Raw genomic sequence first — 24,597 nt, 5'->3', positions numbered from 1 at the left:
GTGAGTCCTGTAGCGGCAGTGGCAGGGGTCATGTGAGTCCTGTAGCGGCAGTGGCAGGGGTCATTTGAGTCCTGTAGCGGCGGTGGCAGGGGTCATTTGAGTCCTGTAGCGGCGGTGGCAGGGATCATGTGAGTCCTGTAGCGGCGGTGGCAGGGGTCATGTGAGTCCTGTAGCGGCGGTTTCAGGGGTCATGTGAGTCCTGTAGCGGCGGTTTCAGGGGTCATGTGAGTCCTGTAGCGGCGGTTTCAGGGGTCATGTGAGTCCCGTAGCGGTGGCAGGGGTCATGTGAGTCCCGTAGCGGTGGCAGGGGTCATGTGAGTCCCGTAGCGGTGGCAGGGGTCATGTGAGTCCCGTAGCGGCGGCAGAGGTCATGTGAGTCCCGTAGCGGGGGCAGGGGTCATGTGAGTCCCGTAGCGGGGGCAGGGGTCATGTGAGTCCCGTAGCGGCGGCAGGGGTCATGTGAGTCCCGTAGCGGCGGCAGGGGTCATGTGAGTCCCGTAACGGCGGCAGGGGTCATGTGAGTCCACATGTCTGTCACAGTTTGGAGATCACTATACAGGGATCTCCCAACTGTGGCCCTCCAGATTTTGCAAAACTAAAAATCCCAGCATGCCGAGACAGCCGTTTGCTGTCTGGGCATGCTGGATTTGTAGTTTTGAAAGATCTGGCAGGCCACAGTTGGGAGATCACTGTGCAGTGATTTCTAAACTGTGACCCTACAAATCTTGCAAAACTACAACTCCCAGCATGCTCAGACCGCCGTTTGGTTTCTGAGCATGATGGGAGTTGTAGTAGTGCACGAAACATTAATATAGGCAAAATACCAGTTGAAAAAAAAACGACCGAGAAAAGACATCGGTGAAAGAATTATGCCACATGAAACCAGATATGAATTACCCCCAGTGTACAGAGCCATTTGCCTCAACTCCATGGGGGGAGATTTATCATTGCTTTTAGAACATTTTTTTTGTCTATGTTTAGGCGCAGTTCAGGCGCAAGCACTAGGCGCAGTTCAGGCGCAAGCAGCATATTTAATGACTTTTATGTGCCTTTTGATATAGACAGTTTCACTCTTTTTGTCTACCCGTAGAACTTTTTCTTTTTGACCATACAGTCGTCACGTATTTATCGTTTGCCACTTTTGTCAAAAGTCGCTATTTTGTGCACAAAGGTACTTTTTTAGGCGCAAAGCTACACCACCTAGCAGTAGGCGTGAGAATCACTTCTACCTTCTGCAATTCAACCTTTAACCTCTGGTGGACGACAGCTTCCCACTCCCCTTCTATGACACGCGCTTAGGAGCTGAGCAGGGGTCATAGCTGGGTATCTGCCACCAGGACCCATCTTTAATGCCAGACATCACCGATCACAGTGATGCCCAGCTTTAACCACTTAGACACTGCAATCAAATTTGATTGTAGCATCTAAAATGCAATAAAAAATGTCCAGGCAGCTCTGTGAAAGTAAGTAAAAACACCTAACCTGCCAAATTCAGGACCCTGGAAGTGTCTGCTTCCTCCCTCACAAGCGTCTAGAAAAAGTGTATGTGGTAGAGCTTTTCCCACCACAGCAGAGCTGCACAAAATTCATCATCCTGCTGCACCTTCTTGATAAATAAGATGCATGCTAGTCAAACCCATCACCCAAATAAATATGGGAAAATAGCTCTACTGTAGGCATTCTTTGATAAATCTAGGCCCATATGTTTAGAGGTGGCGTTGGGTTACTGTAACTCAGCTCTCATTGAAGTAGATGGCCGATGCACTGGAGTAACCCGGCACCATCCCTACACGATGTACAGATTTGAGGCTTCGAGTTCTGTACACGGTGTTGACGTCCAGCTGATTGGTAGGGGTGCTAAGGGCTGGAAAACCCTATTAAGTAACCGTTGCGTTCCACAGGATTGTGCAGGATACATGCAACTCAGTGTGTCCCTTAGGACAGCACTGCTAAATAGGAAAATCTCAATACAAAACATCTGTGTGTAGCCTCAGCCTTAACCTTGAACGAGACGACTAACAAGATGTGCGAGCATGAATAATTCATCTGAGTGCTCCTGCAAGCTGCAATCTATAGCTATTAGGCGCATCCCTTCACAATAATATGATTTGTTCCTGTTAGATGAGTAGTGATATCTCTGTACATTCTCCATGATACATTACTGGTATGTTTTTCCCACTTTTTGCTCTAGTTGTGGCTGAGATGCCTAGAAAGACATGCACATCTTATCTGCTAGCTCATGGTCGATTTATTTTTTTTGCCTTGTTTATTCACACAGTGTGGTTACAACAAAATTTTTTGCCTCAGTTTTTGCAAAATCATGACTTTAGCGTGTGAATAAGCACTTAAAGGGGTACTCCACCAAAAAACATCTTATCCCCTATACAAAGGATAGCGGATAAGATGTCTGAACACGAGGGTCCCTCCGTTGGAGATCTCTGCGATCTCCAGTGCGGCACCTCGGTCATCCGTGCACAGAGCCAACTCTGCTCCGTGCCAGATGACTGGGGACTACAGCCACCACGCCCCCTCCCATAAACATGAATGGAGGGGGCGTGGTGTGACGTCACGAACACAGAAGCTCCCAGCTTCCGTGTTCCAGGTGCCTCCACTGCCGACTCGGAGATCATGGGGGTCGCCAGCGGCGGGACCCCCGGGATCAGACATCTTATCCCCTATCCTTTGGATAGGAGATAAGATGGTTTTCGGCGGAGTACCCCTTTAAGGAATTACATTCAGATAGTATAAGAGAGCGGCAACAGGAGATCAAGTTGAATACAACTGCTCTTCTGGTGCTGTCTCAGAATGTGGGCTTCATTGGTCCAGGTTCCCATGCTGTGGCAGCTATATGTGGATGAAAATATGCCCACGTGCATTGTGCAATGACTGAATGATCTTGCAGGTAATACCGCAGCAGGAGAACCTGATCTTACAACACCTGTGCTCTTAGTGGGGGATGGGCACATCTTAACTGTTTGGATGTCTAACAAATCTTTATAGATAAAACTAAATAGAGGAGAGTTATAAAAACCGGTGTAGAGGAAGAGTGGTGCCGTTGCCCAGAGCAACCAATCAGATCACTTCTTTCATTTTTTTTATAAAGGCCTCTGAAAAAGTGATCTGATTGGTTGCTATTGGCAACTGCTTCACTCTTCCTCTACACAGCTACACAGGGTTAAATAAACCTCCCAGTAGGTATATGTCTGTGTGTGTAGGTATGTGAATGTGTGTATGTTCCAGCACCACTTTTATACGGCTAAAGATATTTTAATGAAACCTGGTACGTTAAAGGGGTATTCCAAGATTTTTTTTTTTATTTGACTATGCTACAGGGGCTGTAAAGTTAGTGTAGTTCATAATATAGTGTTTGTACCTGTGTGTGATGGGTTACTCACAATTCTTCTGTGATTTTCACCCCAATATTTATTTTTAACAGCATACAAAATGACTGTTTTTCCACAGGTTGCAATGCGGCCGAGACCTGACTCACTAGTCAGCTGATGACAGGGAGCCTGTCTGCTTCAGTGGGTGGAGCGATCGCTTGGTGGGAGAGAGATCAATCTGCAACTAATGCAACAGCTGTAGGCACCCTGATTGAAAACCACAGGTCTTTTGATGGATGCAGCTCATTTATGTTTCAATGGGTGGGGTGGCTGATGGTGTGGGAGGGAGGAAAATGGAATTGTGGGATTTGTAGTAAAAAAAAATAAAAAAAAAATAAAAAAAGTCAAACAGGAAATACCAGTTCACAAAAAGCTAGCCACAGTATTATGGTAATCTCACAACATAGCCATTTAGCCCCAAGCACAGATCCTTCCTAAGCATGTCCATTACTGTCTGCCAGGTACGTACTAAAATCGCCTTATAGTGGATAACCCCTTTTAACCATAACCTGCCCTCATTTGCGAGGGTCGGGGATTTTGTGTAAAGTCCCATGCAAGTCTATGAGAAATGTATGTATGCTCCAGCATAACTTCCAAATGGCTGGAGATATTTGGATAATACTTGATATACTAACCCTAACCTACCCTCTTATGTGAGGGTGGGTTTTTTGTCTAAAGTCCCATGCAAGTCTACGTTACGCCACAAGCTCTGCATCTCTGGGTGAGTGCTTTTGTTCCGCACGCAAGCCACACCCCTCCCATGTCCATCCACAAAGCCACACCCCTCAAGCAAAGCGACACCCCATCCATTTCCGACCCCTTTATGTGCGTTGGCCCGGCTTGACCCCTTCTGTTTTCGGCTTACAATCTGTTTATCAAAACTCAGTCCCACCTGAGGTCGGGATCTGGGATGGGATATGCGGTTGGGATATGAGAAGGGCATATGAGGACAACAGTTTACTCCTATGTTGCTTTTCCTCTTCCACAAGGATTAGGTAGGAGAAACCAAAGACACAGAGTACTCTGCTAGTAACATATATATAAAAATTCAAAGAATTTTGTCCGGCACTCAAGGTAGGAGATAAAACAGGCTTGTCTTTATTGTAAAGGAGTTCACATACAGAAAAATGGTCTGACGCTTTTCACCCACTGCGGGGCTTAATCGTAAAAAATTCAACATATGAATGTTCCAGCATTACTTTCAAATGGCTGGAGATATTTCGATGAAACATACACATTACTTGTAAGTCAACAAAAAATATAGAAGAGTCAAATCAATCCTAACCCACCCCTTTATGCGAGGGTGGTGATCTTTGTTTGACATCCCATGCAAGTCTATGGGACTTCTAGTACATCTTATCGGGTTACACGTGTCAGATTACAAAAATGGGGCTTGGTCATTAAGTTCAATACATGCACCGTCATTAAGGGGTTAAATATCCTTCCGACTGTCCAGCAGGAAGGTGCAGAGAATAGTTAGTGCAGGGGAAGGGATATGAGGATAAAAGTGTCATTATTGCGTTTAGGTTTAGGTAGGAAAAGTAGGCATCGCCAGGTACTTAGCTAGGATATGAATGGTAGGCAAATGATTCATTTTTAGAAATGATTTCTGCAAAAGTATCTTATTTGGATTGGTTAGCTATAACACTTATCTTGACTACGTGGTTTTTCTAATCTAAGGGACCAGCATACTATACCTTAGATTATCTATCTAAACTAGGACATATTCTTGTTGTTATTGTTATTTTTATTATCATTATTGTTGTTATGTTTATCATTGTTGTTGTAATTACTATTATTATGATTATCATCATTATTAATTGATATTCTTTGATTTTCTGACAGATGGACATTGCAAGCAAGACAACTTCTGGATGATCTGTGCCAACAAGGTGGTGATCGAAGATGTACTGGTGTGTGGGGGCAGAAGCATGTGCTGGGAGTCGAGCTGGAAGCATGGATTCACACAATGGTGACTATGCTGTCTTTTTATTTCATTTTTTATTTTATTTTGTATCTAACAATTTTCATATAAATAAAATTGAGACCAGTATTGAGGTAAGAGGAAATGTCACCTATACACATTCCACAGCTAGCACAGGTCAAGTTTAAAACCACAGCACTTTATATACCCACAAGTATGGGGTTGCCCCTAAGATTAGGGTTTTCAGCCACACCTAGTGCAAACAGGTGCATAAAGTTAAAGGGGTACTCCACTGGCCAGCATTCGGTGTTTAGTGTTCCAAGGGTCGGTCATGCCCCTCGTAATGTTGCAGCCACGTCCTCGCAATGCAAGTCTATGGGAGGGGGCGTGACGGTAGTCACGCCCCCTCCCATAGACTTGCATTGAGGGTGCGTGGCCGACCCCAGCAGCGCAAAAACAGCATTCAGAACATTTGGTTCCGAACTCTGGCCAGTGGAGTACCCCTTTAAGCACACAGACAGACAATCTTCACGGACATCTTTTGGCAGTAGTTTGGGTTGTACTGAATAGTTTTGTGACTTGTCATAACTTTCATGCTGCCTGAACCACGAGTTAATAGGATGGCACCTTAACCACGAGTTTGTGAAATTTCTGATCTGTTTCATTTGCCCCAGTGACCGTTAAGTGCAGGTTCTATATGGCATCTGGTAGAACACTTTACAGCAGAAATTGCAGTTGGTCCTGTAGATCCTGCACACTGGTAGATTGCTGAAGTTGTTTTCCTATAAATGCTTGATTGGGGATAAATTTGGAGGTCGGGCAGGCCAAGGAAGTTTTGCTATCTGGTTAAGACATTTCTGAGAAACCCTTGCTGTATGTGGGTGAACACTAACATGCTAAAAAATACCAGCTGGAGGCCCTGCATTGAGAGGTAAAACATGTGGCTGCAGGATACACATATCTTTGACCTTTTAGAGTCCCTAGTATCACTATTAGGGGGGGACCGACTGTCATATGCAATGACTTCCCAGATTATCACATCAGCAGTTGTGGCTGTGTACTATAACATAATAAAAGAAAGCGTTTACCAGGGTTCGCAAAATATGGAACTTTATTGAGGAGAATAAAATCTATTTAAAAATACATGACATAATTTCCGACACTGAACCATTAGTAGAGGCTCATAGCATAACAATAATGAAAGGATTTTACATAATATAAGTGCAAGTGCATATAATAATTACATATATAATAATAAATATACATGCCCAGTGGTTTACAAAAGGAGTAAGGAATGAGCCTTTACAGCCCGACGTTTCGCCAGCGGCACTGGCTTCGTCCGTTGTGGCTGTGTGTCGCTCTATAGAGAAGGCAGGATTAAAGCGCTCAACATGATCCCAGACAGAACCTGAATGTATTGCTAAAGACAATGCAGTTACAGTCCAGAGCAGTCCGGCTGATGGTCGCTGGGTGTCAATGGCAGGACACATGACCAGTGATGAGTTGGTAAGAGAAGCAATTACAGCTTCCTGTCGCAGGAGACTACACAGGAGTAGGAGTGGCTGTCACAGCTGTCAGGTAAGAGCTGCTGACTGCTCCTTGCTCCCTGTCTGTATGAGGAAAGAGGAGCAATGAAATGAAAATTTGGGACAGTGGGGGAGATTTATCATTGTTTTGCTGTGCAAAGTCCTTTTTTGTGTAGTTATTTTGCACAGATTTTTGCTGTTGTGCGCTGGCACTAATTTTATTTCACCTCACAAACGGCTGTGATCTTTCCCTCAGACTGAGTTGCCTGTGCTCCGGAGACCTGTGTGCTCCATACAGAAGGGGCTGTCATGGCAGGTTGCCCTTCTTATGAGTGTTTAATGTTAAAAAGTGTTTCTGCCTGTCTTATAACTTTTTGTATGTTGCAGGTCCTTTTCTGCCTTTTTACCCTCAGACAGAGTTGGCCCTTCTTAATCGCCAATTGTTCAATAACATAACAACCTGACGTGCCCCAAGTTGGAATAACAGAGATCTGTTGCGTCTGTCTGTTAAGACACACGCACCAACCTTAAGACTAAACGCAGCTTACCTGTTTCTCAACCAGGGTGCCTCCAGCTGTTTCAAAACAACAACTCCCAGCATGCCCGGACAGCCAAAGCATACTGGAAGCTGTAGCTTTGCAACATCTTTATGCACACTGGTTGGGAAACACTGGCCTAGGCCATTATGACTAGGATTGTCACCACTCTCTGGTCTCAAAACTTGGGGCTCTCACTTTGCGCTCTCCAGTTTATTAGGTGAGTGACAATTTAAGGCGATTAGGCTCACAGAGCAACCCAAATATATGAATAGTTTCTCCAGCTGGTTGTTAGAAAATACAAGGACAGCAGTGGTGTCTCCAGCTGTTGCCAAATGTGAAATAAAATCTAACCTGATAATAGTAGATTGTTTGGCATGTCCTAATGGTATGTAATAATCTCTATTAATATATTGATCTTTGTTAAGAATAATGTATTGATATTAGGGATATCCTGATACCATTTTTTTAAGTCCGAGTACCAATAATTTTATTCTTGTACTCGCCAATACCAATTACGAGTACTATTATTTTAAAGGGAATCTGACAGCAGGGTGACTCAGTTCTCCCATACTCATCACTGCCGCTGCCCCGTTCTGCCATCCATAACATGGCGTCTTGTGGAGGCGCATGTGACATACACGTTACTCTGCTTCCTCTGTAGCATTACACTGGGCGCAGTGGAGTGACGTATGTGTCACATGCTCCTCCATAAGACACCATGATGTGGATGGGAGAACAGTGCAGCGGCAGTGACGCGGACCAGAAAACAGGGCAGCGGAGCACAGGTATCTGATTTGGTATCAGGGACATTAGATGAGTCCCCGATACCATGCAAATACCTGGTATCGGGACATCCCTAATTAATATATTAGATGATCTGATTAGGTCACACAACCCTGCTTGGAGCTTAGGGGGAGATTTATCAGAACCTGTCCAGAGGTAAAGTTTCCCAGTTGCCCATAGCAACCAATCAGATCGCTTCTTTCATTTTTGACAAGGCCGCTGCAAAATAAAAGAAGTGATCTCCTCTGTACAGGTTTAAATAAATCTCTCCCAAATTTAGTTCTTCCTTGATTTTGCTTACTCTGTAAGAACAGATGTCTCCTTACTAAATAACTGGCCCCCCATGCTTGAAAGTAATTTCACTGGGGTGTGACATTTTCTTAAGTCAAGTTGGTCATGGTCTACATTTGCTGTGTTTTGAACAGGGTTACGCAAAATATTTGTGCCTTTTTAACAAAGGCGTAGTTAATAAATACTGTCCACTGCATGGGCAACTGCACAGCCCTGCAAACCACAGCCAGTTTTTCCAAAAACGTCTATTTCAAAAAGGTGCCCAAAAATTGCGCAAGATCACAAAATTTGCGCAAATTGCACCTTTTTACAGCCAAACAAAAAGACGGATCAGCTTGATAAAACTCTCCCCGATATGTTTGGCAGGAGTGGGGGAAACCTGCTCTGGTGCCCCAGGGTAACAAGCATTTTCTTGGGGGGGGGGGGGGGGGGGGGCAAGCTTCACTACTTGCCCTGAATATGTAGAACATATAGCTGCAGCATCATGTGTGCAATGTCATTGCAGCACTTTAATTGGGGGAAAACAGAGTGGCAGTGGAGTGGTGGTAAGCTGAAGGGTGAGTGCAGCTTTTTTTTCTGTCCCATTCCCTGTCCATAGCCAGTTACATAAAAAAAAAAATATATATATATGTAAATAAAAAAGGGGCTTGTTGACACAGACTAAAGAATGCTGGAAATTCAGCCTCTGAGTCTGTTTCAGAAATCAAAGAGATACATAGTTAGTATGGTTGAAAAAAGACATACGTCCATCAAGTCCAACCAGGGGATTGAAGGGAAGGATGTAAGGGGATAAGGGAAAGGGATGTAGTTTTATAATTCTGCATAAGCATTAATGTTATTTTGTTCCAGGAATGTATCTAACCCTGCTTTAAAGCTGTTAATTGTTCCTGCTGTGACCAGTTCCTGAGGTAGACCGTTCCATAAATTCACAGTCCTCACGGTAAAGAAGGCGTGCCGCCCCTTTAGACTAAACCTTTTCTTCTCCAGACGGAGGGAGTGCCCCCTCGTCCTTTGGGGGGGTTTAACCTGGAACAGTTTTTCTCCATATTTTTTGTATGGGCCATTTATATACTTATATACGTTTATCATATCCCCCCTTAAACGTCTCTTCTCAAGACTAAACAATTGTAACTCCTTTAATCGCTCCTCATAGCTAAGATGTTCCATGCCCCATATTAGTTTAGTCGCGCGTCTCTGCACCCTTTCCAACTCCGCAGTGTCCCTTTTATGAACAGGCGACCAAAACTGAACAGCATATTCCAGGTGAGGCCGTACCAATGCTTTATAAAGGGGGAGTATTATGTCCCTGCCCCTCGAGTCCATGCCTCTTTTTATACATGACAATATCCTGCCGGCTTTGGAAGCAGCAGCCTGACATTGCATGCTATTTTGTAGTCTGTGATCTACAAGTACACCCAGATCCTTCTCTACCAGTGACTCTGCCAGTTTAATCCCCCCTAAGACATACGACGCATGCAGGTTATTAGTACCCAGATGCATAACTTTACATTTATCCACATTGAACCTCATTTGCCAAGTGGATGCCCAGACACTTAGTCTATCCAAGTCATCTTGTAACTTATGCACATCCTCTATAGACTGTACTGTGCTACAAAGCTTGGTGTCATCTGCAAAGATAGAAACAGAGCTGTTAATACCATCCTCTATATCATTGATAAATAAATTAAACAGCAGCGGGCCCAGTACTGAACCTTGGGGTACACCACTAATAACCGGGGACCAATCAGAGTACGAATCATTGACCACCACTCTCTGGGTACGATCCATGAGCCAGTGTTCAATCCAGTTACAAACTAAAGTTTCCAAGCCCAAGGACCTTAACTTACCTGTCAGATGTCTGTGAGGGACAGTATCAAATGCTTTGGCAAAATCCAGAAACACTATATCCACAGCCATTCCTCTGTCAAGGCTTCTACTCACCTCTTCATAAAAGCAAATTAGATTGGTTTGACAACTTCTATCCTTAGTAAACCCATGCTGGCTATCACTTATAATACTATTATCCCCTATGTATTCCTGTATGTAATCCCTTATAAGTCCTTCAAACAATTTACCCACAATGCACGTTAGACTTACCGGTCTATAATTGCCTGGCGAAGACCTAGAGCCCTTCTTGAAGATTGGTACCACATTAGCCTTGCGCCAGTCCCTTGGCACAATACCAGACACCAGAGAATCTCTAAATATCATGAACAAGGGTACAGATATTACTGAACTTACCTCTCTAAGAACTCTTGGGTGTAGTCCATCCGGCCCTGGAGATTTGCTTACATTTACTTTACTTAACTTACCTTGTACCATCTCTACATTAAGCCAGTTCAATACATTATATGATGTGTTACCAGCACTGACCTGACCAATGTCAGCTCCTTCTTCCATAGTATATACAGAACTAAAGAACCCATTCAGTAGCTCCGCCTTCTCTTGATCGCCCGTGACAACCTCCCCATTATCATTATTAAGGGGTCCTACATGCTCTGTCCTTGGTTTTTTTGTATTTATATATCTAAAAAAATATTTAGGATTAGTTTTGCTTTCTTCGGCCACCTGTCTCTCATTTTGAATTTTTGCTGTTTTTATTACATTTTTACAGATTTTATTAAGCTCCTTGTACTGTTTAAATGTTATAGCTGACCCATCAGATTTGTATTTTTTTAAGGCTATTTTTTTGTTGTTTATTGCTCTTTTAACCTCATTTGTCAGCCATGTAGGATTTAGTTTTAATCGTTTATATTTGTTCCCCTTTGGTATATATTTAGCTGTATAGTTATTTAGAGTTGATTTAAAGATGTCCCATTTACCTTCTGTATCAGTATTTGAGAACACCTCCCCCCAGTCTATGTCCTGTAGTGCAGCCCTCAGCCCAGGGAAATTTGCCTTTTTAAAGTTATATGTTTTTGCTTTCCCCGTCTGTCTTTGTTTTCTACATTTTAAGTCAAAAGTAACTATATTGTGGTCGCTATTACCAAGGTTTTCCCGCACAGTTACATTACCAACCAGCTCTGCGTTGTTGGAAATGATCAGATCCAACAAGGCATCACTTCTTGTTGGGTCCTCCACAAACTGGCCCATAAAATTATCCTGCAATAAATTTAGGAATTTTCTCCCCTTTGTAGTTTCAGCCAGCCCCCGGCCCCAATCTATATCTGGATAGTTAAAATCTCCCATTATTACCACTGTACCTGCCCGGGCGGCCCTCTCTATTTGTTTATACAGCCGACCTTCTATCTCTTCAGTGATATTAGGGGGTCTGTAAATTACACCAAATATTATTTTTTCAGTATTTCCCTCCTTTTGTAATTCTACCCACAGTGATTCCACCTCCTCAGAATCATCACACACTATGGCATCGTTCACATTGACTTTCATACCACTTCTTACATACAGACAGACTCCACCACCTTTTCTGTTCATTCTATCCTTGCGAAACAATGTAAACCCCTGCAGATTAACAGCCCAGTCATGCGAGGAGTCCAGCCATGTCTCAGTGACCCCAACTATATCAATATGTTCCTCCAGTATCAAGGCCTCAAGCTCCCCCATTTTATTTGCTAGGCTTCTGGCATTTGTGAACATACACTTTACATTTCCATTAAGTTTTACACATATAGTCTCACTAATGGGATTTTCAGAGTTATTGGGGTTAATGTCATTTTTTGAGTTATAAGGGCTAATTGTACTATTTAAGTTATTGGGGCTAATGGGATTTTTTGAGTTATTGGGTCTAACGTTATTATTTAAGTTATTGGGGCTAATGGGATTTTTTGCGTTATTGCGTCTAACGTTGTTATTTAAGTTATTGGGGCTAATGGTATTTTTTGAGTTAATGGGGCTTATTGTAGTTATTGAGTTATTGGGGCTAATGGAATTTTTTGAATTATTGGGATTACAATTTTTCAGGCTACATTTATTTTTACAGCTGGTTTGTAACGCATGAATCTCCTTATCCACTGTTCTTAACCTCCCCCCACAGGACTCCTCTCCACCCGCCATTATGTCCTGACCCCTCTCTAACCTATCCATCCCACTGTCTGCTTTCTTTGCTTTATTATCCTCCCCCCACTCACCTAGTTTAAATACTCAGCCACCCCTTCCAGGATTCTCTCCCCCAGCACAGCAGACCCCCTTCCATTCAGGTGCAAATTATCCGTAGAATAGAGTTTGTACCCCAATGAAAAGTCAGCCCAGTGCTCTAAAAAACAAAACCCTTCCCCCTCACACCATGACTTAAGCCATGCATTTAACTCCCTAAGCTCCCGCTGTCTTTCCTGCGATGCGCATGGCACAGGAAGTATTCCAGAGAACACAACCTTAGAGGTCCTTCCCTTCAGCTTGGCACCTAGTTCCTTGTAATTATTCTTCAAGGACCTCCACCTACCATGTATTCTGTCGTTGGTTCCCACATGGACCACGACAGCTGGGTCATCCCCAGCCCCCCCTAGTAATTTGTCCACCCTTTCCACCACATGCCGAACCCTGGCACCAGGGAGACAGCAAACCATTCGGTTGAGGTGGTCTTGGCGACAAATTATTCTATCCGTCTTCCTGATTATAGAGTCCCCTACCACAACTAACTGTCTTGGCCTACCTGCGTTACCATCCCCCACACTACTAGTTGAGCTGTTCCCCCGGCTGTTAGGGAGACCAGTATCCACTAGGGTTGCCATCTCTGATACTGAGGCCCTCGCATCATCGCCCAACTTGGCAATTTTACTTGGGAGATCAGAAGCAGAAGTGACCTTCCTTTTCCTTGCCCCCTTTCCAGTCCCTCTAACTACATTAACCCAGCTCCCTACTTGGGCCTCCTGGCTAGTTTCTCCAACCTCCATTTCTGCCCCACTAACTGCTTGCTCTGTAAGATTGTCAATCGCCCTCAATGTTGCATTTTGCTCCTCTAGATCTCTAATACGAGCTTCCAGGTGGGCAACATGCTCACATTTGTCACAGCGGTATGCACCCTGAAGCTGCTGCTCCAGAGATGTATACATGTGGCACAATGTGCACTGAAGAAAACCTCCAATCCTGCTGTCCATATCCTTGGTGACAAACAGCTGTTATTAACTATTAAGAAAAACTACTTTTATCAAGGGAGTGTAATACTTACAGTTACAGTAGGTCCTGCTTACAACTCCTGCTTTCTAAACTTCTGCTTATAAAACTTCTCAAATGTAACACTTAATAATACCACACTTTAGAATACAGACCCAGCTTCAGCTAGACTCAGTCAGAGCAGGGCTCACAGAGTTTCCCAGTTAGTTTTATACACCTGAGAGCAGTTAATCAATTAACCCCTCCCCCAGGTGTGCTACAGACAGGAGGAAAAAAAAAAAAAAAAAAAATGCAAGGGCTATGCAACCGCTGGAGACACCCTGTTTGGAAAACAATGATCCACAGTATACTTAGCACATGAACTTCTGCTTATAAAACTTCTCAAATGTAACACTTAATAATACCACACTTTAGAATACAGACCCAGCTTCAGCTAGACTCAGTCAGAGCAGGGCTCACAGAGTTTCCCAGTTAGTTTTATACACCTGAGAGCAGTTAATCAATTAACCCCTCCCCCAGGTGTGCTACAGACAGGAGGAAAAAAAAAAAAAAAAAAAATGCAAGGGCTATGCAACCGCTGGAGACACCCTGTTTGGAAAACAATGATCCACAGTATACTTAGCACATGAACTTCTGCTTATAAAACTTCTCAAATGTAACACTTAATAATACCACACTTTAGAATACAGACCCAGCTTCAGCTAGACTCAGTCAGAGAGATGTCAGAGAGATGTACTCTTGGATTTCTGATGAGGATTTTCACATTGTGTGTTGTGGATTTTGTCAAGGTTTTAGATGTGGAGTGGCATCATACAGTGCGACTAATCCACTTCCTCACTACCCAATGCATTATTTGTTGCAGAAACATGTAAAAAAAAAGTTTTTTTCCTCTCAACAAACAGATATTTAAATCCATGTTGGAAAAATCTGCACCATAAAGACTATGGTGTGGATTCTTCTGAAAAGTAAAAGTGGCCAAGGACGCTTTTTTGAGTGAAATCAGTGTTGATTTCAGAGCAGATAAGGCACAACTTCCACACCCCAAAACTATGTTTTTTTTCCTTTCATGATCTTGTTAAATTCTATAATCCTCCCAGTTCACTGCCCTCATCATGATAAACCACCCCCTGCCTTTATTTTTATTACTTTTTAGTTTTCTACCTTGATATTTCTCTGTATTTTCTGTCTGTCAGATTCACAGACTGGGAAGGGGCGTTACCCATCAGGTGTGATATCATCTGAAGCCATACAGTGGAGAACATCCTCCCTCACTCTGGACACAGCCCAGTGCAGTTCAGTGTGAGATGAGCTATGATTGGCTAAGGCTGCACCCCCCCCAAGCACTCCAGACTGCATTTCCTAATTTTGGACTTCTGCCAGGCCAACAGGAGTACAAAGTCTGTGCAAGGGATGGGGAGGGGGAAATTTGTTCTGGATAGGTAGGGAGACACCTAGTGGCAGCTTTTTTTAAACACAAATAAAACATAGAAAACATTTTTTTTTTTTTTTTTTTTAAAGAAAGTACATTTGAAACATTTTTTATTTAACATAAGAAGTGCAATCGCAAAAATTAGTTTTCATGACCGTACCCATTTGATTTTGAGAGACCCCATTGACCTAAATAGGGGTTTGTTTCCCCTTATTTTAGACAACAACAATAAGCACAGTCTGCAATGCTGCTCTTAATAAATACCAGAACCCCAACAAAGGGGGGATTTATCAACCCTTGTGCAAAAGAACAGTGGTACAGTTATATCAGTGATATCGGCTTAAAAAAGGGATCTGGCACAGTGTTCGTGGCTCAGGGGTGTGAGGATGCTGTGCGGCAGCGCAACATTGTTATTACTAGTTTCTAAAATAAACTTCTGGGAAGGAAAATGTTACAAGATTTCTTTTATGAACAAAGAAACTAAACATAAAAAAACAATACAAGGAACATTTTATTCTGTGGATTTCAATTCCAGGATATCATTAAATTCACATAATTCTCTTGAGGATAATATTCAGTGGTGTCACCTTTTACTTACAAAGGAAAGTCTCCTATGCCAGCCAAGCTCTGCTCCTCAATTGCAGTGTTTTTAAACCAGAGTGCCTCCAGCTGTTGCAAAACCACACTTCCCAACATGCCCGGACAGCCAAAGCCATTGATTGCTGCTCTCCTGCCTCTGCCATCAGCCATAGGATTGATTCTCTTCTTCCTTTGCCATCACCCATTTTGTAATTGCTGCTCTGTTCTAGTAAAGATACCTACTCTGCCTTCTTTCATCTTGTGATATGTGATCTATAAGAAAAAATTGTCAGAGCTCGTCATGGGACAAGAACCGTTTGGTATAGGTAGTGACAGTGAGAGAATGATTACAAATAACTATTCTGCTCACCTTGCTCAGTTGTGTAATAGACACAGCCAACATATGCGCATGTAATAATACCAGGTGGTGCAGCCTCCCAATGTCGGAACCTGGAGTGATCCTGTCCGAAAAGCATGAACTCAAGAATAGGAGAAAATATTACCGGGTTTCTGGCAACTCCACTGCTCAGCGTTTGGAACAAACTGTTCCGAACGCTGGAGCCTGCGCCGGGGGGCTTGTGATGTCATAGCCCCGCCCTCTTATGATGTCCTGCCCCTCCCATAGACTTGCATTGAGGGGTGGAGCATGATGTCATGAGGGGCGGGGCTATGACGTCACGACCTCCCGGCGCTGGCTCCAGAGTTTGGAACAGTTTGTTCCAAATGCTGAGCAGCGGAGTACCCCTTTAAAGTAGTTTTATTAGCCAAGCATGATGCGTTTCGGAGCATAAGAGCTCCTTCAGATGAAATGGTAGTTCACCTGAAGAAAGAGGTCCTATGCTCCGAAACGCGTCATGCTTGGCTAGTAAAACTACTTTAAGGATACTTTGCTTTATCTGTTTGGTGAACTGTCAAGAAACCCAGTAATATTTTCTCCTATTTCTGAGTTCATTCATCTTGTAATAAAGCTACATAAGACGTATATAATAGATACAACATGCCATGTAACATGATTGTAGTCATGTTCCACCTTCTAAATTCAAAGCAGAAATCTAAAAAAGTCACTCACCATCCATGTTGGAAAAAGCTTCTCAAGTCTGTATTTTCTTATGTGCATCAGTGAACCTTGCAGCAGGGAGCTGCGAACAGACCAACATACCAAGTCCCCTATTGTTCTGTAAGCAGCTCCCTGCTGCAAGGTTTAGAATTGGACCTGATCTTTATATAATAAAACAGGGCACCACCAATATAGTGGTATCCGTGAATATCAATAAGTATGGCATAGCCTTCCTACTAATGTGAACTGAGGCCTAATCACAGGAGTGCCAGACTTTGCCTATCCATTAGCATTTTCCACTTTCTGCATTTTCCACCTTCTTCTTGATCTCATATCCTATCTCTCAAGCAAATGACATCACATCTTGTTCTGGTGACCCCCTAACGGAGCAGAACAAAAACAAAAAACTAAATGAAATCGGAGCCAGGTGGACTCCAGCTATACAATATTAGGATTTCCTAATATAGCAGGGATTCCCCTCTGCTAATATAAACCTTTCTCCTGGCTTGACAGCATAGTGAGCAGATAAGGAACCATTGTAATCTCATTGTCTTCCTCCTTTCATGGTAAACATTTACTTTTCCTCGTATTTATATTTATTTTTACACTTTTCCATTCATGATGGTTGAAGGGTGATGTGGACATCAAACATATTCCTAGCACATATACTTGTACTAATGTTTTGCTGACTTGGTGTTCACATTTCTATGTTTCAAGGGTCCACAAAACAAAGTACTTTCCCTTTTATAGCCTAATTGTTCCTATGTTTGCCATTACTATATTATCTACTGCAAAGAAACAATGAAAGTGTGGAAATTTATTCAGAAAGGAGCCATCGAGGTGGGCCTAATATTTTCGGTCGTGGGCATTAGAAAGTTGTCAGCAGATCCTGTTGACAATCGGATTTCTATAGAGCTTGCCAGCGCCTTGTTCAATACCCTCTTTTATGGTGGAAAAAGAACTGTAAAGGTATGTAAGAGCTGTTCTTCTCACCCTGCCTCCGTCAGCCTACAGGCTCTGCCAACATAGTACTGTGTTGGATAGAACTGACCCTTTTCAGGCAAAATGGACCACTGAAATTCAGCAGAGGAATACAAATGTTGACATTACAGGAGTGCCCCGGCAGCACTATCCTTATGTTTTTTCTTGCTAAAACCTCTCTGAAGACTCTGAAGCTTATGTTACACTACTCTAATGGGACAGGGAATTGAAAATTGCCAGGAAGGTTTCAGACGAAGCCGTCTTCCCCTCCCTTTCTCTCTTATCTCCGCCTGTCTGAGGTGAGCAAGCCTCCTCACAAGGTCCTTGTATCCAGAGATGCTTTCATTGCAGGAAGGTCATTTCCTTCCATCCTGAGAATATGACGGTACTAATGATTTGTGGAAGATGCCTGATTTCTTGTAGTCCATTCCATTCAACCAGCTGATGCTTCCAAATGATAAAAAGGTCAGTTGTTTTCATGCTACCTGTATTCCATGTGCATGATGTGTAAGAAGCAGAGCGCTTCTGCCTGAAGACTGTGTTATTGCTCTCAGTTTCTTCCCATGCGTTGCTGTGGAGAAAGCAGAGTTGTCCTGGATTCCGTTATCACAATCTGTCATGTGTGCAGTAGAAATGTCTTCTTCCCTTCTCGCTGAAGGTCGAAAATGTTGACATCAGTTTAGTATCTGTAAAAGTTGTTGTTAAATGAATCTCTGGAGATGGCAAAAGAAATGAGTTAGAATGTTTAGCAGGTAAGTACAATGCTTTTTGTTTTTTTTATTCTACTAAACAGTTAAGTACAAGAATCCAGTTTTATCTCTTTCAGTGTACTGCTCTGCGTGCTGTTGGTCCATGGTTTGAAGACTAAGGCTTCACACTATAGGGCAGTAGGAACTCTGTGTGCCACGGATCCGTAATATGGCAACCAATGGAAGATGCGGCGACTTCTGTTGTATTTCATATGAATGTGAAGAAGCCTCTGTACATATAGTAACATCCCCCATATCACAGCTATGTAAAACTCAGAGTTGGTGCTGAGCCATTATATTTGTGTGCATGAGGCCATTGGGTGATTTGTTTATGACAGGAGAGAAACAAGTATATCTTAATATACCTGTGTAGGGTCTTATTTACACACGGGATAGCGTAGCTATGATATGAAAACTACTTGCTTAATACTGTGTCACCAGAATAGCACTGATCAGTTGAGACATGGACTCCACAAGACCTCTAAAGGTGTCCTGTGGTATCTGGCACCAAGTCAATAGGAGACCCTATAAGTCCTGTAAGTTGTAAGATGTGGTCTCCATGGGTTGGACTTGTTTTTCCTGCACATGCCTCAGATGCCTGATTGGACTGAGATCTGGGGAACGTAGTGGCCAAGTCAAAACCTTGAACTTTGTCAAGTTCTTCAAACTATTGATGAACAGTTTTGCCATGTAGTAGGTGATGTTATGTTGCTGAAAAAGGCCACTGCCATTAGGGAGTACTGTTGCCTCGAAGAGGTGTACTTGGTCTGCAGTGTTTAGGTAGGTGGTACGTAACATCTACATACATTTCATGACCCAAGGTTTTCAAGCAGAATATTACACTGCCTCCTTCACCTTGCTTTATTCCCTTAGTTCATCCAGTGCCATATCTTTGCCAGGTGACATGCATGCACCCAGGTGTGCCTATGATGTAAAATAAAATGTGAGACCAGACTATCTTCTTCCATTACTCCATGGACCACTTTTGATGCTCGCGTGTCCATTGCAGACATTTTCATCTTGGGTATTCTGAATAGCTCCTCAGCCTCATATGCAGCAAGATGTGAGGCACGGTTTGTTCTGACACTTTTCTGTCGTAACCAGCATTAGCTTTTTAGTATCTTCTATGGGATTACACAAGGTGGCTAGCTTTCACTCCCCACATACATCAGTGATCCTGGGGTTCCTATGACCCTGTCCTAAGATCAGCAGTTGTCTTTCCTTGAACTGCTTTTAGTAGGTACTAATGTCTATATATCTGAAAACCCTCACAAGGCCTGCCATTTTGGAGATACTCTGACCCAGTCGCCTAGCCATTACTTTGTGGTCCATGTCAAAATCACTCAGGTCCTAATCCTTACTAAGTATTCCTGCTTGCAACACATCACCTTTAAGAACTGACTGTTTGCTTGATGTCTAATATATCCCACCCCAGACAATATCACAAGATTGCATTACATGCAATTTATAGCACTATTTGATATGTTAAATACATAGAAAAAAAACAATAGCATAGGGTACCCCGCTCAAACTCCTTCTATGTTTTTAATATAGAGATACCATTCCCATTACAGACATGAGGGTTTATAGTTTCTATGACAGTTAAGGGTCGCAGTCAGATGGGTGCGAACTTAATTGTAGTAAAAGGAGTGATTATTAGGTGATAGGTGAGATTATACCATCAGGGGGGGGGGGGGGGGGGGTTGTACATTGAGTAGCATGTATACCTAATTTACACCCCCTGACGGTATAATCACTTAATATTCAATCCCATTATTGAAATTAAGTTTACACCTATCTGACAGATTTATTGCTCTATGTAGTAGTCCCCTTAGATATGGAAAAATTAGCTACCAGAAAGTGTTTTTTCAGGGACAAAAATCACAAATTTTCTTTTCTTGGGTTCAAAAGAGTTAAGAGAATTTGTCCTTCAAAACCGGGAGATGCGGCTCAGAAGCGGGCGTGCTATTGATATAAACCTCAGGAGTCCTCTCAGATGTCTTGGTGACTTGAAATTTGCTGAATAATTAACAAGCGGCAATAGTCAGAATCTGTCAGCGTTATGTAAGGCTGACAACTAGAAGAGAGCTCCTGCCTCCCCGCAGTTCACGTTTTAACAACAATCTTTCCAGTACTAGACTTCCTGGGACTCTTATAATTCATGTTATTTTGCTTCTTCACAAGTATTGTCCTTTTATGAACAAATCCCTTATTTATTACCCATTTAATTTTGTCAGTATTTTCCAGTTGGCCTTATCTATTTTAAGATAGCAAAACAGCGATTCTTGTGGCTTGTTAACTACAGTCCAAAGCTTCTATATTTAACTTGTATAATAAATGCTAAGAAAAACTCCATCTGTCAGGATCGCTGTTTACTCCAAAAGTTGTTTACATCCTCATGCTTTGTATGCACTGCCTGCGTACATAACAGAAAGGGAAACGCCAGACAGAGGAGAAGCTCGAAGCGTCTTGGCAAAATCTATCAAGGTCATTTTGATGTCATGTCACGTAATTTGCTGCCTTTTTGGGTGGCAGATGTTACGCCGAGCGCTCCGGGTCCCCGCTCCTCCCCGGAGCGCTCGCTTCACTCTCGCTACCGCAGCGCTCCGGGCAGCTCCACTGACCCGGTGCGCTGCGATACCGTCTCCAGCCGGGATGCGATTCGCGATGCGGGTGGCGCCCGCTCGCGATGCGCATCCCGGCTCCCGTACCTGACTCGCTCTCCGTCTGTCCTGTCCCGGCGCGCGCGGCCCCGCTCCCTAGGGCGCGCGCGCGCCGGGTCTCTGCGATTTAAAGGGCCACTGCGCCGCTGATTGGCGCAGTGGTTCCAATTAGTGTGTTCACCTGTGCACTCCCTATTTATACCTCACTTCCCCTTCACTCCCTCGCCGGATCTTGTTGCCATTGTGCCAGTGAAAGCGTTTCCTTGTGTGTTCCTAGCCTGTGTTCCAGACCTCCTGCCGTTGCCCCTGACTACGATCCTTGCTGCCTGCCCCGACCTTCTGCTACGTCCGACCTTGCTTCTGTCTACTCCCTTGTACCGCGCCTATCTTCAGCAGCCAGAGAGGTTGAGCCGTTGCTAGTGGATACGACCTGGTCACTACCGCCGCAGCAAGACCATCCCGCTTTGCGGCGGGCTCTGGTGAAAACCAGTAGTGACTTAGAACCGGTCCACTAGCACGGTCCACGCCAATCCCTCTCTGGCACAGAGGATCCACCTCCTGCCAGCCGGCACCGTGACAGTAGATCCGGCCATGGATCCCGCTGAAGTTCCTCTGCCAGTTGTCGCCGACCTCACCACGGTGGTCGCCCAGCAGTCACAACAGATAGCGCAACAAGGCCACCAGCTGTCTCAACTGACCGTGATGCTACAGCAGCTACTACCACAGCTTCAGCAATCATCTCCTCCGCCAGCTCCTGCACCTCCTCCGCAGCGAGTGGCCGCTTCAGGCCTACGACTATCCTTGCCGGATAAATTTGATGGGGACTCTAAATTTTGCCGTGGCTTCCTTTCTCAATGTTCCCTGCACTTGGAGATGATGTCGGACCAGTTTCCCACTGAAAGGTCTAAGGTGGCTTTCGTAGTCAGCCTTCTGTCTGGAAAAGCTCTGTCATGGGCTACACCGCTCTGGGACCGCAATGACCCCGTCACTGCCTCTGTACACTCCTTCTTCTCGGAAATTCGAAGTGTCTTTGAGGAACCTGCCCGAGCCTCTTCTGCTGAGACTGCCCTGTTGAACCTGGTCCAGGGTAATTCTTCCGTTGGCGAGTACGCCGTACAATTCCGTACTCTTGCTTCAGAACTATCCTGGAATAATGAGGCCCTCTGCGCGACCTTTAAAAAAGGCCTATCCAGCAACATTAAAGATGTTCTGGCCGCACGAGAAATCCCTGCTAACCTACATGAACTCATTCATCTAGCCACTCGCATTGACATGCGTTTTTCCGAAAGGCGTCAGGAGCTCCGCCAGGATATGGACTTTGTTCGCACGAGGCGTTTTTTCTCCCCGGCTCCTCTCTCCTCTGGTCCCCTGCAATCCGTTCCTGTGCCTCCCGCCGTGGAGGCTATGCAGGTTGACCGGTCTCGCCTGACACCTCAAGAGAGGACACGACGCCGCATGGAGAATCTCTGCCTGTACTGTGCCGGTACCGAACACTTCCTGAAGGATTGTCCTATCCGTCCTCCCCGCCTGGAAAGACGTACGCTGACCCCGCACAAAGGTGAGACAGCCCTTGATGTCAACTCTGCTTCTCCACGTCTTACTGTGCCTGTGCGGGTATCCGCCTCTACCTTCTCCTTCTCTACTATGGCCTTCTTGGATTCCGGATCTGCAGGAAATTTTATTTTGGCCTCTCTCACCAACAGGTTCAACATCCCGCTGACCAGTCTCGCCAGACCTCTCTACATCAATTGTGTTAACAATGAAAGATTGGACTGTACCATACGTTTCCGCACGGAGCCCCTCCTAATGTGCATCGGATCTCACCATGAAAAAATTGAGTTTTTGGTCCTCCCCAATTGCACTTCCGAAATTCTCCTTGGACTACCCTGGCTTCAACACCACTCCCCTACCCTGGATTGGTCCACTGGGGAGATCAAGAGTTGGGGCCCCTCTTGTTCCAAGGACTGTCTTAAACCGGTTCCCAGTACTCCCTGCCGTGACCCTGTGGTGCCTCCTGTAACCGGTCTCCCTAAGGCCTATATGGACTTTGTGGATGTTTTTTGCAAAAAACAAGCTGAGACTTTACCTCCTCACAGGCCTTATGACTGTCCCATTGACCTCCTCCCGGGTACTACTCCACCCCGGGGCAGAATTTATCCTCTCTCTGTCCCAGAGACTCTTGCTATGTCTGAGTATATCCAGGAAAATTTAAAGAAGGGCTTTATCCGCAAATCTTCCTCTCCTGCCGGAGCCGGATTTTTCTTTGTGTCCAAAAAAGATGGCTCTCTACGTCCTTGCATTGACTACCGCGGTCTTAATAAAATCACTGTAAAAAACCGCTACCCCCTACCTCTCATCTCTGAACTCTTTGATCGCCTCCAAGGTGCCGACATCTTTACCAAACTGGACTTAAGAGGTGCCTATAATCTCATTCGCATCAGAGAGGGGGATGAATGGAAAACGGCATTTAACACCAGAGATGGACACTTTGAGTATCTGGTCATGCCCTTTGGCCTGTGCAACGCCCCTGCCGTCTTCCAAGACTTTGTTAATGAAATCTTTCGTGATCTCTTATATTCCTGTGTTGTTGTATATCTGGACGATATCCTGATTTTTTCTGCCAACCTAGAAGAACACCGCCAGCATGTCCGCATGGTTCTTCAGAGACTTCGTGACAATCAACTGTATGCCAAAATGGAGAAATGTCTGTTTGAATGTCAATCTCTTCCTTTCCTAGGATACTTGGTCTCTGGCCAGGGACTACAAATGGATCCAGACAAACTCTCTGCCGTCTTAGATTGGCCACGCCCCTCCGGACTTCGTGCTATCCAACGTTTTTTGGGGTTCGCCAATTATTACAGACAATTCATTCCACATTTTTCCACCATTGTGGCTCCTTTCGTGGCTTTAACCAAAAAGAATGCCAATCCTAAGTCATGGCCTCCTCAAGCGGAAGACGCCTTTAAACAGCTCAAGTCTGCCTTTTCTTCGGCTCCCGTGCTCTCCAGACCTGACCCATCTAAACCCTTCCTATTGGAGGTTGATGCCTCCTCTGTAGGAGCTGGAGCGGTCCTTCTACAGAAAAATTCTTCCGGGCATGCTGTTACTTGTGGTTTTTTTTCTAGGACCTTCTCTCCAGCTGAGAGGAACTACTCCATCGGGGACCGAGAGCTTCTAGCCATTAAATTAGCACTTGAGGAATGGAGGCATCTGTTGGAGGGATCAAGATTTCCAGTTATTATTTACACCGATCACAAGAACCTCTCCTATCTCCAGTCTGCCCAACGGCTGAATCCTCGCCAGGCCAGGTGGTCTCTGTTCTTTGCCCGATTTAATTTTGAAATTCACTTTCGGCCTGCCGATAAGAACATTAGGGCCGATGCTCTCTCTCGTTCCTCGGATGCCTCGGAAGTAGAGCTCTCTCCGCAACACATCATCCCCCCTGACTGCCTGATCTCCACTTCTCCAGCCTCCATCAGGCAAACTCCTCCAGGGAAGACCTTCGTTTCTCCACGCCAACGCCTCGGAATCCTCAAATGGGGTCACTCCTCCCATCTCGCAGGTCATGCGGGTATCAAGAAATCCGTGCAACTCATCTCTCGTTTCTATTGGTGGCCGACTCT

The 24,597-nt window shown here is 44.4% G+C and overlaps 1 protein-coding gene across 5 annotated transcripts in view; it reads left to right on the top strand.

Annotated features, from left to right (window-relative positions):
• The window catches only part of LRRK1 (leucine rich repeat kinase 1), a 133,662-nt gene that overhangs the window by 14,603 nt on the left and 94,462 nt on the right, over positions 1-24,597 (top strand). For 3 of the 5 annotated variants that reach the window (XM_056571789.1, XM_056571785.1, XM_056571787.1), the window contains exon 2: positions 5,229-5,355. In XM_056571789.1, the coding sequence (XP_056427764.1) occupies positions 5,289-5,355 (67 nt within the window). In that variant the 5' untranslated portion in view covers positions 5,229-5,288. Of the gene's footprint in view, positions 1-3,174; positions 3,192-5,228; positions 5,356-17,867; positions 18,028-24,597 lie in introns of those variants that run through there. The other 2 variants (XM_056571786.1, XM_056571790.1) reach the window with 2 other exon arrangements.

This window comes from Hyla sarda, chromosome 4 (assembly GCF_029499605.1).
Source record: "Hyla sarda isolate aHylSar1 chromosome 4, aHylSar1.hap1, whole genome shotgun sequence".
Classification (NCBI taxonomy): domain Eukaryota; kingdom Metazoa; phylum Chordata; class Amphibia; order Anura; family Hylidae; genus Hyla; species Hyla sarda.
Note: the sequence above shows the minus strand (reverse complement) of the source record. Positions and strands in the feature narration are given on the sequence as shown.